We start from the raw sequence: 15,041 nt of genomic DNA, 5'->3' as shown, positions 1-15,041 counted from the left end.
TTACGACCACAATCGAGCCCAACACTCCTGTTGCTAATTGAGAAGGCTGCTTAAGGGGTTCTGCCCCACTTTGTGACGTTTCTTGCCATGGTTCTTAAGCGAATCACTGCAGTTCAGGTAGAGACATGGTCGTTAAGTGACTTCCCCATTGGCTTTGCTTGTCAGGAGGTTGCAAAATGGGATCACGTCACCCTGGGACTCAGCGGCTGTTGTAAATGTGAGCCAAGAATTCAAATTCTGGCCACAGAATATGAAAAACATTCGTCAGTCCCTTTTTTCCAGTGTTGTTGTAACTTTGAAAAGTCACTGAATGAGCTCTTCTAATTTGAGAACCACCTGAATTCTCTTTATTTATTCAGCCTCTGAGATGAATATACGAGAGTGAAAGAGTTGGAAGGGACCCCGGAGGTCATCTAGTCCAGCTCCCTGCACAAGAAGGAAAGTCTTGTATTCTAACAGAGCTAATCCTCACCTTACAGCCACAACTGAGGCCAACGTATTTGTTGCTAACTGCAACCTTTGTTAAGTGAATTTTGCATTTGACCATTTTTTGTGCCGCAGTTGTGGCTGCAATTCATCAGTTGGTCATATGGTCATTAAGTGAATCCAGGTTCCCTCGTGGACATTGCTTGTAAGGAGGTCCCAAAAGGGGATCACGTGATCTGGGGACACTGCAACCACCGTAAATGTGAGTCAGCTGCCAAGGGCCTGAATTTGGATCCTATGAACATGGGGATGGTGCAACGGTTGTAAGTATGAAAAACGGCCCGAAGTCATTTTTTTCAGTGCCGTTGTAACTTTGAACGGTCACTAAGCAAACTGTTGTAAGTCGAGGACTCCCTGCAGAAAAGGAGGCGATAGCAAGCTGGGTTGGAAGAGAAGCGGAGCTTTGAGACTGGAGGAGGGACCATCCACCCAATCTCTGCCGCTGAGAAAGGACCCTCGGACATCCGAACACGCAGAGCCCCCGCAGGGAAGGCCGGAGAGCAGAGCGAAAAGGTGGGATGGAAATTAAGCGTAAGGAAGTTCACACTACTGACGTCACGTAGTAGAACCACGGAGAGTGAAGAGGGCAAAGTGGCGGGGGCTCCTACCCGTTGGGGTCGTCAGGTGCTCTTCACGTGAAGTACTTGTACAGCTCTATAAAGCCTCTGCAAGGCCACACCTGGAGTCCCGCCCCCCCCACCCCCCGTTACATTACAGAAACGGATGTTGGGAAAAGTGCCAAGAAGAGCAACCAGGTCGGTTAAAGGCCTGGACGCTAAAACCGCACGAAGAAGCCTGGCTGCAGGATTTGGGTTGGGCCGGTCTAGAGGAAAGAAAGGCTGGGGAGAGCAGCATGCCAGGGTGTGGGGGAGGGGCTGCCCCAAAGAGGAGAGGGTCACCTTATTTTCCAAAACACCACAAAGCAAGACAAGAAACCGTGGATGGAAACGAATCAAGGAATCTGGAATTCAGGAGAAACTTCCTAGCAGGCAGGACCGTTAACCTGTGGAACAGAAACGGCCTCCGCAAGAGGTTGGGGGCGTTTCCTCACTGGAGGTCTTCGAGAAGAGACTGGGCAGCCCCGTGTCTGAAACGGGCTCTGGTCTCCTGCTTGAGCAGGGGGCTGGACTAGAAGACCTCCAAGGTCCCTTCCAGCTCTCTTCTGATTAACCATCGGCACCCAAGGAACCAGCAATCCAGGAAAACACCGCAGAGCAGCCGGGAAGGCCTGGCAAAGACCTTTAGGGTGTTGGGGTGCACCTCGCTCAACCCCAGGACATGGCAGGCAAGTCCCGTCCCCCCAACCTCCTCTTTTGTGGACAAGGAGGGCAGTCCTGGGCCTTTTGAGTTCGGCCTTGGTGGAGACTCCAGAGAAGACGGTGGGTGGACAGAAACCAATGGAGGGGGAAGACCTCAGGCCGAGGGGTCACGCAAGACCAAAAGGAGCAGGCTCAAGATATCCGATTTTGGACCTACCGGACAAAGGCAAAGAGGCAGCAAACTGGTGGAGGCCCTGATGCTGGGGAGGGGGGGATGAAAGAGGGGGGGGCAGGGGGACGGAAGGACCAGCTGGGGATGGACCAAGGACTGTCTGGTCCCTACGAGATAGAAGCCAGTGGATGGTAGTCGCCCTTTGCAGGGGATAAAAGCAGAGGCCTCCAACCTAAGCAACTTTTGGACTTCAACTCCCAGAATCCCCAGCCACCAAAGCAAAGCTAGCCGGGGGAATAGCCCCTTCCCCACCCTGGCCCTGAAGGGGAGGGAGGGTTGCGGTGGCCCCTCCTGAAGCCTGCCTGCCCTGAAAGCGGGGGCGGGGGGTCACAAGGGCTTCACCTGCCACCCCAAGGGGGAGGGGCTCCATCGCCCAGCAGGGTCTTTGCAGCTGCGCTGGAAGAGGCGGGCCCTGGACTCCTCCCCCCAGCCCCCAGCTAACTCGCAGGTGTGTTTTGCCCACTCGAGGGCCATCGCTGAGTGCCCTTCCGCCCAGATGGGTGACCTGCTGGGCCTGCTGAGTGTAACCAACAGAAACACGGTTGAAATGGGCGACCCTCAGTTTTCCTGGGGCCTCCATGCCAAAAGGGCCGCTGGGCTCAGGGGACCCTCCTGGGCCGCCCTGCTGCAGTGAGCCCGAAATTCACCCTGCGAGGGAGGCGGCTACATTCACCCACCCACCGAGAGGGAAAGCGAAAGGCGTGCATGCGAGGGGGCTGTGGAGACGGGGCAATGGGTGCCCATCCTCGGGAAGTGCAGGGCGTGGAGTTCTGGCCCAAGAGCCAGGGCCTTTCCTGCAGCCTGTCCTGGGCAGGAGCTTCACCCCTTGCTCAGCTGCAGGTCAGGGTCTGCGTGCCAAAGCCCCATCTGGGTCCCCCACCCGGAGGAGTTTATACAGGCAGGATGCAAATTAAACAAAAAACCCCCAACTTAGGACGGGGGGGGGGATACCCAGGGCGAACGAGGGGCTGCGCCTGCTGGACTCTGGTCTCCATGCTGTCCGGTCCCCCGTGCTACTTGTTGCCCCAGAGAAGAACCGTTGCTGTAGGGGACGCACCTGCCCGTGTGGACTGCTGGGAAGGCTCTTCCGCGTGGGCCAGTTGAGGGGCGACGGGACGGGGGAGTTGCACCTCCTGGGGGTGAGGCTCCAAATGCCAAGAAGAGCATCCAGTGCAGACCAGCCTGACAAAATTTCAGGAGAAACCCCCCTTTTGACTCCGGCCAGTAAAGCCACCTCTGCTGAGTGCCGCTGACTGCTGTGGGGTCCACTGCCGTTGCCCCCCCAAAAAACCACCCTTCCTGGTGGTCTCCCACCCAGCTCTTCATGAGATCTGAGCCTGCCCCGGTTTGGGAACATCCTGCAAAGTTGGGCCAGATGTGCCTTAAGCACCAGAACAGCTGGCTTTGCTTCTCCCCGGCTTTGGCCAGAAGCCCTGAGCCTCCCAGCTGGCAAGCACGGAAGGGGGGGCGTCCTGGCTGGCCGCCCTGCCTTCCCGAGTTGGAGGGCGACGGGGTGACCTTCCGGCTGAACGCAGAGGGGGCCTCGGCTGCCCTGCGCAGAGGCCTCCCTGGAGAGGCAGGATCCAACTCCCTTCCAGCTTCAACTCCTTGCATCCTCCGGAGAGGCCGGGGTCTCCAGCCATGGCCGCTCTAAGCCTTGGGGGCTTTGACCCCCAGAATGCTCAGTATCCGTCCCTGGGGTGAATCTCCTCCTAAGCAAAGGCTGAGCCCACCAAGGGAGGGGGGAGGGGAGGCAGGCAGCGCAGACAACCCCCCCCGCCCGGGAACCGCCAAATGGTCCAGTCCACCCTCCAAGGTCTCCCATGACTGCCACGCTCTCGCTCGCTCTTGGCGGGCAGGGAGTCTCCTCTATTTTGCTGCCAACTATGGCGGCTATCGGGAGGCACCAGGCGCCCCCCGCCCCTCACTGGGGCTCCTCAGGTGGGCAGAGCCAACCTATGGCCTCCCTGGGCACTGAGCCACCTGCCTCTGCACCCGAGGGGGCCTGCAAGCTTCAGGGGCCGTCCTGGTCTGCAGCAGCCTGGCAGACGTGGAGCATCTCGTGGTGCCTGCAGTGCCATGCCCCTCCCCTCAGCCCAGGGATTCCTCCCCAGCCGGAAGAGCCAAGCCCCCCTGCAAAGCTTTCCCTGGCATCCTCCGCCCCCCGCACCAGCCGCCTCCTGGCTTCAGCCACCGGGAGGGGGCAGAGGGGATCCTGGTCATGGTCCGGCTGTCCCTGGGCTCCCCTCCTGGAGGGCGGCAGCCCCGATGGGGACGAGGCCCGCCTGGCTCCTGCCTCCCGCCTCCTTCTGGAGCGCGACCTTGTCCCGCGGAGGAAGAGGGGGGCTCGGTCAGCTAACAGCTGGTAATCCCTGCTTGGCCTTGGCTAATGCACTGCTGGACACGGCTGGGGGGGGCTGAGCCAGGCAAGGGACGCACAGCTGGGGCTTCCCGGCTCCAGACTGCAGGGCGGCGGGGGGATTCTCTGCCACCTGCCCAGCCCCGCCTGGCACCTGGCTGAAGGTGCCCTTCGGGCGAGGCAGCCTTTTGCCCTGTCGAGCGCCAGGGGATCAGGCCGGAGCGCCTCCTCGTTCAATTCCCGGATTAGCAGATCTAATCTGGTGCGAACTCTGCCAAATGGAGAGGCAGCGGCAGCAGCGCCTGGGCAGCCAGGAAGGGGGTGGAGTGTGTGTGTGTGTGTGTGTGTGTGTGAAGGGCCCCGCTCTACCAAGCCATCCATCACACAGACCCGCAACCATGTCCAGGCCTGGCGGGGCCCCTTTTTATTCAGCAGAGCATCCAGCAGGCATCCCCGGGCGAGGCTGCTGGCTCCAGCCTTGGGCTGGACGTCCCACTTCCAGGCGACCCCTGGGAAGAGCCCCCCCCTCCACCTGGCCTGCCAGGTGACCTGCGGGGCGGGCAAGTTGGAGCAACGGCTGGAGCGGGAGGCACAATCCCCTCTGCCCCCAAGGGTCCCCAAAGAGGCCGGGCGGGGGGCGGCAAAGCCGGTCACTCTGCGAGGGTGATGATGTCGTAGTGGATGCCCGGCTGCAGCTGCTCCGGCCCAGACTCCGTGCTGAAGGGAGCGTGGGCCACGGCCACGTCCGCCACTGCTGCGGAGGGAGAAAGGAGTGAGTGGAAGGGAGGGGACGGGGGGGGTCCCAATTCCACCCCGCTAACGGAGGGCAGGAGACTTGTGGGCAGGGCAAGGGCGGCACTGGCCCACCCGGACGAAGGGAGAGGGAGCCTTTGGAGACCCCCTCCTCCTCCTCGGGAAGTGGGGTGGCCCAGAGGATTCAGCCCTCCCCCGGCAGCCCGGACCCCAAATGTGCCCAGACCGCCCTGCGGCACCTGTGCAGAAGAGGCACCCAGGGCTTTTCCTTTGCCCAAACCGGCAGCCGATCGGTCCAAGGCGACGGGCAGCAGCCCTGCTCCGCGGGGTCTCTTTGCTGCTCCCGGCCCCGCCGATAACCGCCACGGCCGAGTGTGCCGCGGCCTCCAGCTGGGCTTGTGTGACAAGCTGCTGCCCGGGGACACCGGGACGTACTGGATCTGTGTGGGCAGAAGGCGTCCGTCAGACCCCCCGACTCCCCCAGCCCTGGGAGCCCATTCAGGAGCTCAGCCTGGCCCCCCCCCCCACCGCTGCCCCTCACACCTGGGGCTCCTGCACGAAGGGGCCGCCTTGCTCGTACTGGATGTGGGTGATCTGGCCCTCCTGCACCTGCAACGGCAGCCGGGAGTGAGCGACGTGGGGCACAGGAGGGACAGCCCCCACCCCCGGTTTGTAGGAGGGGCGGCCTCCTCACCTGGATGTGGTGGCCCTCAGGCAGCACCAGGTACTCGTGGGGCAGCAGCTGCTGGACGCCCTCCTGGGTGATGATGTACTGCACCTTCGGAATGAAGGCCGGGAAGGTTAGGGGGGGGACTGGCAGCCAGAGCCCCTCCCTCCTGGGGGGGGTCCGGCCGGGGGCTCACCTGGTTTTCGGTGGTCACCAGGTGCTGCACCATCTGCCCGTCTGCCGTGGTGGCCATGATCTCCTGGATGTAGGTGGCCTCCTCCTGCAAGCAAGCAAGCGCCCAGGTGTTGGCCCCGCCCAGCAGCCCCCACCCCCCAAAGCAGGGAGGGGCTGGGAGGGGGGCAAAGGACAAAGGGGGAGGCTGAGATGACTGCCGATTCCTCCAACAGGCCCAGGCTGGAGGCTCCCACACAGGCAGGCAGCAGCAGGGCACGATCAGAAGAGCCCCCGGCCCTCCCCCTCACCTGAGCTCAGGTTGGGTCAATCCAGCCTCCCGTCAACCCAGCTGCCCCTCCCCCCCCGATTCTCCTGGCCCCCAAAACTCACCCGGGGTGGGGGCCTTCCCTGAACCGCCCCCTGGCCTTGGGCTGCCCCCTCCCCCAGGTAAAGCCCCCCTCCCCCCGGCCACGCTGGGCCCTCACCTCGTTGGGGTCCCCCTCCTCCTCCTGCTCCTCCTGGGTGACGATCATGTGCTCCTGCTCCAGGGCCTGCTGGAGCCGCTCCGGGCCGGACTCCAGGGCCGCTACGGGGGGAGGGAGAGAGGGAGGGAGGGAGATGGGGGGGTCCAGGGTGCCAGCCTGACTCCCCCTCCCCCAAGACAGCCAGGGGCCAAAGCGCCTGGCACCCACCTGCTGCCCCGGGGTGGGGGAGGCCCCCCTCCCCCCTCCTCCCTCCACTTACTCTGCAGCGTGGCCAGGGTCTCCTCGTGGCTGTTCAGGATGAGGGCCTGGGGGCGCTGGGGAGGGGCTTGGAGGCCCGTCCTCCCCTCGGAGCTGTGCAGCCTCTGCGTGTGGAACTTGAGGTGGCCCTTCCGGTTGAACCTGCAGGCCGGGGGGAGGCGGGGGAGAGCTGCTCTCAGTCAGCTGCCAGGGCCGGACCCTGCCCCCAGGAGGACGCCCCCTCCTCCCCTCAGGCTGACCTCTGGCCGCAGATGGGGCAGGCGAAGGGCTTCTCGTTGGTGTGGGTCAGCGTGTGCCTGCGGAGGTCCTTCTTGTTCTTGGAGGCAAAGCTGCAGTGCTGGCACTTGTGGGGCCGGAGGCTGGCGTGCTGCTCCAGGTGGCTCTGGGGGGGAGGGGGAGGGTGAGTGGGGCTCCTCCCGGAGGAAGACCCCTCCCACCACCGCCCAGAGCCGCCCTCTCCGCCCCCCTCTGGAGCACCTACCCGGACCTCTGGCCAGGCGGGAGCCGTGAAGGGGCAGTCGGGGCACTTGAAGCCGCTGGGCCTGGCGTGGGCCCTCTTGTGGCTCTCCATCTCCGCCCGGCCCGCAAAGGAGGCGCTGCAGATCTTGCAGGAGAACTTCTTGGCCGGCGGGGCCTGGCCCGGCGGGGGTCTCCTGCCCGGCGGGGGCTGCTCTGTCGGGACCAGGAGATCCTGCCGGCCTCTGGCTGGTCCTGGGCCTGCCAGGCCAGGCAGCGCACCACCGGCCATGGGGCACTCGGCAGGGGCTCCCCATTGGCCTGCGGGGGGGAGAATCATCAGGACGAGGGGAGGAGGAGGAGGAGGGGCCCCAGCCCCCCGCCGAGGCTCCTCCTTCCCCTCCGGGGCTCCCTGCTCACCTGCCCGGAAGGCGGCGGGGGCTGCTGGGGCCCCTCTAGCACTGCGGGAGCCTCCTCCAGGGAGTCCTGGATGACCGTCTGGGCAGCGGCACCTTCGGGCACCTGTACCACCTCCTGGCTGCCGAGAGAGGGTGGTGGATGGGCACGAGAAGAGGAGGGGGAGGGGGCTCAGCTGAGGGGCTGAAGGAATTCAGGGAGCCCCCCCCGTCCCTGATCTCCCCTCCCCCGTCTCACCCGTACAGAGTGGCGGCAACCTCCCCGCTGGCGGAGACCACGCTGTACTCGGGGGCGCTGCAGAAGGGGAGGGTGATGTGCTGGACCTCGGAGGGGCCTGGGGGGGGCTGGACGAGGGGCTCCCCCTGATCCGTGCCCTGGGCGGTCAGCAGGCCGCCCCGCAGCTCCTCCTCCTCCTCCTGCTGGCCCCGGGACTCCAAGGGCGCCTTCACCAGGGACACCTGTGGGAGGAGCCGGGCCAGGTCAGGCTCAAGGCTCTGCGACACACACACACAACCACACCCCCACACACACACGCAGGAGCTGGGAAGCCCCAGCCTCACCTCCAGGGCGCTGGCCGGCAGCTCCCGCTGGCCGCTCATGTTCAGCAGGAGGTCCAGGGCGGTTTGCGTGCTCACCTCTGCCGAGCCCTCCACCTCTGGGGGGGATGGGGGGGCAGTGGGGGGGGAAGATCGTAGTCAAGCTTTGCACCCCACAGCCCGGCTTCTGAGCTACTTCGCAAAGCGGGGGGTCTCTCAGCGCACGAGGACTGAGAGGCAGAGGATTCTGGGAGTTGAAGGGGCCTCTGGGGTAAAACCCTTCGGATCCCGGCACCCAGATGGGAGAACGGGAGGTGACGGTCCGAGACCCTCTGGATGGGGGGGCTCCAGGCAGGGATGGCTAGCCCAGCCCCATGTGGGGCTGCCCCTCTCTGGGGCCTCCGCCCCGCTCACCTGGCTCGAAGAGAAGGATGGCTCCCTGCAGGGGCTCCTGGGGAGGGTCCGGGGGTCCCAGCACCTGCGGGGAAGAGCCAGCAGGTCATCTCAGCAGCTGCCGCAGCCGCAGCCGTGGGGAGGGGGCTCCCCATGGGGGGTGGGGGTCTCTGGCCACTCACGGGCGGGCTGGGCGCGGGGGCCACCTTTCCCCGGCCGTGCTGCTGCTTCAGCTCCTCGATCTGCTGGAGGGTGAAGAAGGGGCGGCGGCGGCAGGGACCCTCCTCCGGGTGGAGCTGCCCCCACTCCTCAAACTTCTCTGGGTGGCGGCACTGGACGTGGAGGCGGAGGTTCTTCTTGTGCTTGGTGGAGAAGTGGCAGAGGTCGCAGGCGAAGGGCTTCCCGCCTGCAGAGGCCACCGAGGGTCAGCAGAAGGCCCTCCTCCCCCCGGCCAGCCCCCGCCCCGCACGAGGCGGCACAACCGAAACCCCCAAAGGCGCGGCTGTGCCCGCTCCCAAAGGCTGACGGATGGCACGGAGGCAGCCAAGCCCTCCCCCAGGGGTCCGGGCTACAAGGCGGCTGAGATCACTGCGCAGCCCCCTCCTCTCCCCCCCGCTTCGGAGGGCTGGGGGATCGGGCCCTGCCCCCTGGAAAGGCCAAGGCGGGTATTCCAAAAAGCCGCGAAGAGCTGCCCCTTTGCCCGGACAATGCCCTCTCCCCCTTATGCCACCCCAGCTTCCTCTCAGGCCTTTTAGCAGCCGGAAGTGGCCAGGATGCTGGCAGTCCGAGGGCACCTAAATTTATTATCGTTATTATTATTGGTGCAGCCAAAGTCGCAGCTCAGCCTCCTACGGGCACCGCAGGCGGCCAGGAAGGCAGGCGGGTGTGGCCAGGAGGGGCTGGGGGCTCAAGGACTGTTTGGAGGAGGGGGCGCGAGTAAAATGCCGTTGTCTCCCCCCAAGGCCCCCGCTGCAGAGGGCCACAAACCAGGGGCCCCAGGTGCCCTCCCCGGCGGCCTCCCCCTCCCCCCCCGGCGCACCTGTGTGCTTGACCGCCATGTGGGAGAGCAGGAAGTCCTCGCGGACGGTGGCGTAAGGGCAGAGGCTGCAGCGGAAGGGCCGGTCGTTGATGTGCAGGAGCTGGTGGTTCAACAGCAGCTTCTTGTCCTCGCAGACGTGGTCGCAGAACTCGCACTTGAACCTGCCCGGAGAAGGGGGGGGGCCGTGACCGGGAGCCGTGACCGGCAGCCCAGAAGAGCCGGAAGGGTCCGGAAGGGCCCGCCGGCCACGCTCACCTGTGGTTGGCCACTGCCTGGATGTGGGTCAGCAGGTGCATCTTGAAGGTGTAGCGCTTCTTGAAGGACTTCCCGCACTGCGAGAGAGGGAGGGGGAGGGGCCAGGCGGGGGGGTCACCTGCAGGGCCAGGCTTCGGGCCGCCAAGCCCCCCCCGGGCAGCCCCCCCCCCCGCACCCACCTTGTCGCACATATGGGGCTTCTCAGAGCTGTGCGTCTTCATGTGCTGGGTGAGCCGTTTCTGCATGGGGTAGACTCGGCCGCAGACCGGGCAGGGGAAGGAGCTCCGCTTGGGCGCCTGGGGGGGGAAGGGAAGGGGGGGGAGAGGCTCCACTGGGTCAGTCCCCCGCTGGGCAGGGAGGAGCTGCTCCGCAGGGGACCCCCCGCTGCTCCCAGCCCGGCCAGAAACAAGAGCCGAGCTGGTGCCCCCCACTCCTCCCCAAACCAGGGAAGCAGGCAGTGGGGGTGGGGGTGGCGCAGGGGAGACCCCAAGCCAGGAGACCCTCCGTGCTCACCGGGTCGACCCGCTTCTTCCTGGAACAGAGCAGAGGAGGGAAAGGGGCTCCGTAAGGAAACCGGAACACGGAAGGGAGGATCCCCCCACCCCCGCACAGAGTCTTCAGGGGCCACGAGGGGTCCAGGGAGCCCCCCTGCTCCCCTCGGCACTCACTTGTCCCGGTTGTGCACCGCAGAGTGGCGGATGACGTCCTTCTTGTACACACTGGTGTAGTCACACTCCTCGCACTGGTAGGGCTTCCGGCCCGCGTGGTTGAACATGTGCTCCTGCAGGAGGCGAAGGAGGGAGGGAGGGAGGGAGGCTGGCGGCTCCTGGCCACAGAGGCTCCCCTGCTGGGAGGGGGCTAAACTGGGGGGGGGGGGCTCACCTTCAGAGAGGACCAACGCCGGGAACGGTAGCTGCACTGTAGGCAGCGGAAGAGCTGGGGTCCCGGCCTCGTGGGAGTTGACGTGGAAGCGCAGGTCCTCGTGGGTCAGGAAGCGGGAGCCACAGATCCGGCACAGGTAGGGCCGCATCAAGGGCTTGGCAGACTTGTAGCAGTACCTGTGGGGAGGCACGGAGGTGGGGGGGTTGTCACCTGGGGGCCCCAGCCAGAGGCCTCCTCCTGGAGCGCAGCCCCACCTCTCACCTTCGCCCCATGTACTTGCGGTATTTCTTGCCCAGGAACCGGTGGGAGGGCCGGCCTCGCCGGCGGGGAGGCGCTTCGGGCTGGCTGTGGGAGGACGGGTCCCTGTTCTCCGAGTCCGACTGGTTCACCGCCGTTTCTGCCAGGCGAGCGGTGCCATCAGGGACGGAGGCCGAGGAGCTGGATGGCTCGGAGCTCTGCGGCTCCCCCTGCGGGACACACGGCGAGGAGATGGCCGGCTCCGCTTCAGCGCCTGGCGAGGGAGGAATCCAGCAATGGGAGCCCCGCAGAGCCCTGGATCTCCAAGCCGCCGCCGCGAAGGCCTGCGGGAAACCCCCGGGAAAGCTCCGCCTGGGAGGCCCTCCGCAGATCCTGTCTTGGGCAGGGGGAGCTGCCCAGTTGCCCAGGGGGACCCCCGCTCTGGCACAAGAGGACGGCATGGACAGCAAAGGGGCTGCGGGGGCCCGAGAGCCGCCGTCCTGAGTGGCAACAAGGCTCGGAAGTGACCGGCAAAGCCTCACTGGCTGCGTCTACGTGGACAGAGCAGGAACCGCGCAAGGGGACCCGCCAAAAAGGGGAAGGGTCCAATCCTTTGACAGCAGCAGGCGGTCTCCCTCCCGAGGGGAGGCCCTCCGTGGCTCTCCTCCCAAGCGGCACCTGCCTGCCTGCCTGCCTGCCGGGGCCACGCTCAGGAGGCTGCAATCCCAGCGCAGCCTTCAGCCCGGAGGGCGGCCCCAGGGGCCCGAGGAGGACGGGCCAGAAGCCCCGAAACTGCCCCTCCTTACCCTCCGTCCCGGGGGGCCCTTCCAGGCGGGGGAACTTGCGGGGCCTCCCGGGCCGCCGGCGCAGTCCCTGCTTGGGGGAGGGGGGCAGCGGGCAGCGGCTGATCCTGGGGGGGCGTCCTCGGGGCTCATCCTCCGCCGGGTTGTAGTCGCTGTCCACTGCAGGAGGAGCAGAGGGGGCGTCAGAGACCAGCAGCAGCAAAGCCCCCCCTTGCCTCCCAGCGCCCCGTTACCTTCGGGGTCATCGATGGCTCCGGCGTCCACGACGTCCTCTTCCTCCTCCTCCTCCTGCTCCTGCTGCTGCTCCTGCTGCTCCTCCTGCGGGGGCTTGGCCTCTGGCACCGCAGCCCCCTTCCGCGGGCGGCCCCTCTTGGGCCCGGGGGTGCCGCCTGCAGGCAGAAGAGCCGCTCAGCCGCCAGCGGGGCCCCGGCTGCCCCAACCCCGCGCCCGCCGCCCCGCCCCCGCCTACCTGGCTGCAGGTGCCGCCGCTGCACGTGGCGCAGGAGCGTCTGGCGGGCGGCGCTGCGGAAGGGGCACCGCCGGCACTGGAAGCGCTGCACCACCACCACCTCCACCAGCGCCTCGGCCGACGCTCGCCAGCCGCCCCCGCCTGCCGGGGAGAGAGAGAGAGAGGGGGAGGGAGGGAGGGAGGAGGCGGCCGTCGCTCCCCGAGAGCCCCACGACCCCCGCCCGGGCCGGGGGAAGGGGGAGGCTCACCCGGGGGCAGGTCCATCCTCCTCCTCCTCTTCCTCCTGCTGCTCCTGCTGCTGCCGCCCGCTCCCCTCCTCCTCCTCCTCCCGGGCTCGCCGTCTCCTCCGCTGCTCTGCGGGGCAGGGCCTGGGGGGAGGGGGGTCAGCCGGACTCCGGGGGCCGCGACAGGGCAGGCGGGGGAGGGGTCTGGGACCCCGCGCTCCGCCCTCCCTCCCCTCCCTCCCAGCCTCGGCGGGGCCTGTCCGAGCCGGGCTGTCCCTGGCGCTGCCTGCGCCCCGCTCGCCCCTCCGCCATCTTGCCGAGGGCCCTTCGCCCCTCCGCCGGCTGGGAGCCGCCGCGGACACCCGCCTCCCCTTCGCCCCCTTCGCCTCACCTCCGGCCTCTCCGCCGCGGGGCTCCGGGGGCTCCGTCGGCGACTCCGGTTTCCGTTCCGGCACCCGCGAAGACGCCATGGCCGCTTCTCTCGCCCGGCGGAGGGATTTTGCGCTCGGGACCTCCACCGCCGAGGGCGCCGCTGCGGCCGGGACTACTTTTGTGGCCAACCCGAAGACCGCGCGCTTCTACGCTCGGGTCTATTTTTCGTCGGCGTCCGCGGTGAGCGTCGCCGGCCTTTGCCGCGCCTGCGCGCGAGAGGGGCGGGCCTGCGGCGCCCGCGGTAAACTTTGGCCTGTGCGTAACTCGGGTCTGAAGGGCGGCGGGGCGAGTTTGCAGCCGGGAGGGCGAAGCAGGCGCGGGGCGGCCGCGGGGCGGGGGGAGCCTTCTGCCGCCGCCGGTGTGTTTTGCAAACCGCGGTTTGCCTGATGGGGAGGCCAACAATCGTGGCTTCTTTGAGACAAAACAACAACAACAACCCGGTTGAGCCAACCGTGGTTCGTCGCTCCCGTTGCGGGAGACGGGAGAGGGGCCTCCGGGCGGAGGAGGAAGGGCCGCCCTGGAGCTCCCGGGCTCCGAATGAGCGGGGGTGGTAGTGTCCGGCGGGGGTCCCTGCAGGGTCTCCCCAGAAGGAGAGCTGGGCTGCCCGGGGGGGCTTCTCTCCGTCCCGGCGCCCCTTTGGAGGGGGAGGGGAGCGGAGCGGTGGCCCGTTGCGCGAGGGGCTCCGCTGCACCCCCCCGGCCTTCCCCCCGAGTTCGGGTTCTTTCTCGGCTGCGGGACGCTCCTTGCAGGCGGAAGCCACTCGGGGCGGAGGGTGTGCCGAGCGTTGTCCTTCAGCCCCCTCCCCAATCCGGCCGCAGCTTCCGCTTCCCCCAGCCCTTCGGAGCGGTTGCCTCATGGGGAGCCCCCGGCGAGGGTCCCTCCCGTGGCGGTTGGGGCTGGCTCAGCCCGAGCCTTGCCTCATCCGAGGTTGCACAAAGCTGCCAGGAACAGTCCGGCCTCCCCGGCCCCTTGCTTCATACTTGCTCCAGCCTCTCCTCCAAGGATTGGGGGGTGGGGTGGGGGGGAGGGCGACCGCTGCTGAGGGGAGGGTCCCGCAAGCCCCCTTTCCCCCTGAAGCCATTGCCACCCCAAACGGAAGAGGGGCTCTGCAGCTTTTCAGGAGAACCGAGGGGGCTAACTGGGTGTCTCCCCTCCCTCCGGGGACCCCTCCCCCCTCCTGGGTCTGAATGGTTTGTTTAGGACAGGGAGAGGCCGGCCTTGAGTCTGTGGCTGCATTTTTCATATTTTGGGAACACACAATAGACTGTCTGCACGAAGGGGGGAGGGAGGTGGGGGAGGTGGAGAGGTTTTCCTGATTGTGCATTTCTTGCAACCTTTATTTCTGCTGGGACTCGACCTAACGATTTAGATCCCGATAGCAGAACATACCATGTTGCTCCACAAGGAGGGGGGTGGCTGGAGGTCCAGGGACTGCAAAGAAGGGTTTGGGGACCCTTCCCGTGGCATGGGATCATTGCTTCCCTTTGGGGGGGGAGTCCGTGTCGCCTGGGAACAGTGGAAGGCCACGTGTGGCATCCGCTCCCAAAGGGGCTGGCTTAGATGTGGAGGCCACGGAAGGGCGGGCTGCCTTGCCCAAAGTCCTGGGGGGGACGGAAAGCATGCGGTTGGCATAAAAATCCAGGTTATGAAGACACCCCCCCACTTTCCTCCGGGCAGGTCCCTGATCTGAGTGGAGCTGCCTCAGTTTCCCCAGCAGGCAGGGGAGGTCAGTCTCAACCCGCTCCTTGGCTGGCTCTTGTGCCTGGGCAGCTCCAGGCCCGGCAGAGGTGAGGAAGGGGCGCCAGGAGTTCAGGGCTGGTCTTGGCCTCCATTGCCCCCGAGAGCGTCCGGCCGCCTCCCCTCTTCCTGGCTCCTTTGAGGCCCCCTCGGCGGTTTCTGGCCTCCTGCAGCCTCAGAGAGGCTGATTCATCACTCAGGTTCTGTGCAAAACAAGGCAGAACCGCAAGGCCCGGCTGGAGCCAGGAAGCCCCCCAGCTGGGCTGAGGTGTCGTCTGCAGCCTTGCCAGGAACCTCTGGAGCCAGCTGACCATGGAGGTCCTGGCACTGGCTGTGCCCCCACCACCCCCTGGAGGTGAATATCTGCCCCACCCTGGAGGGCAGGTGCTGAGCGGGGGGGGGAGCACACGTGGTGAGGGGAGCACAACTAGGCTGGGTCAGTCTGTGATGCTGGGGGTGGCTGCCAGTTCTGGGGTGCAGTTGCTCCC

The 15,041-nt window shown here is 66.4% G+C and overlaps 1 protein-coding gene across 1 annotated transcript; it reads right to left on the bottom strand.

Annotated features, from left to right (window-relative positions):
* Positions 1–4,363: 4,363 nt before the first annotated feature.
* ZNF335 (zinc finger protein 335) lies at positions 4,364–12,909 on the bottom strand. Its single transcript, XM_087928729.1, is given in 28 exon segments — positions 4,364–5,112; positions 5,350–5,511; positions 5,514–5,529; positions 5,633–5,698; positions 5,784–5,867; positions 5,953–6,036; positions 6,416–6,516; positions 6,675–6,814; positions 6,913–7,055; positions 7,155–7,352; positions 7,355–7,450; positions 7,550–7,667; positions 7,784–8,004; positions 8,107–8,201; positions 8,497–8,560; positions 8,658–8,881; positions 9,515–9,675; positions 9,770–9,846; positions 9,949–10,065; positions 10,283–10,301; positions 10,438–10,550; positions 10,652–10,712; positions 10,714–10,827; positions 10,913–11,162; positions 11,695–11,850; positions 11,925–12,080; positions 12,161–12,301; positions 12,776–12,909. Coding segments are annotated over 28 exon segments (4,005 nt in total). The 5' UTR covers positions 12,855–12,909.
* Between the last annotated feature and the right edge of the window lie 2,132 nt (positions 12,910–15,041).

This window comes from Pseudonaja textilis, chromosome 3 (genome assembly GCF_049901715.1).
Source record: "Pseudonaja textilis isolate UNSWEBS1 chromosome 3, rPseTex1.2, whole genome shotgun sequence".
Taxonomy (NCBI): domain Eukaryota; kingdom Metazoa; phylum Chordata; class Lepidosauria; order Squamata; family Elapidae; genus Pseudonaja; species Pseudonaja textilis.
Note: the sequence above shows the minus strand (reverse complement) of the source record. Positions and strands in the feature narration are given on the sequence as shown.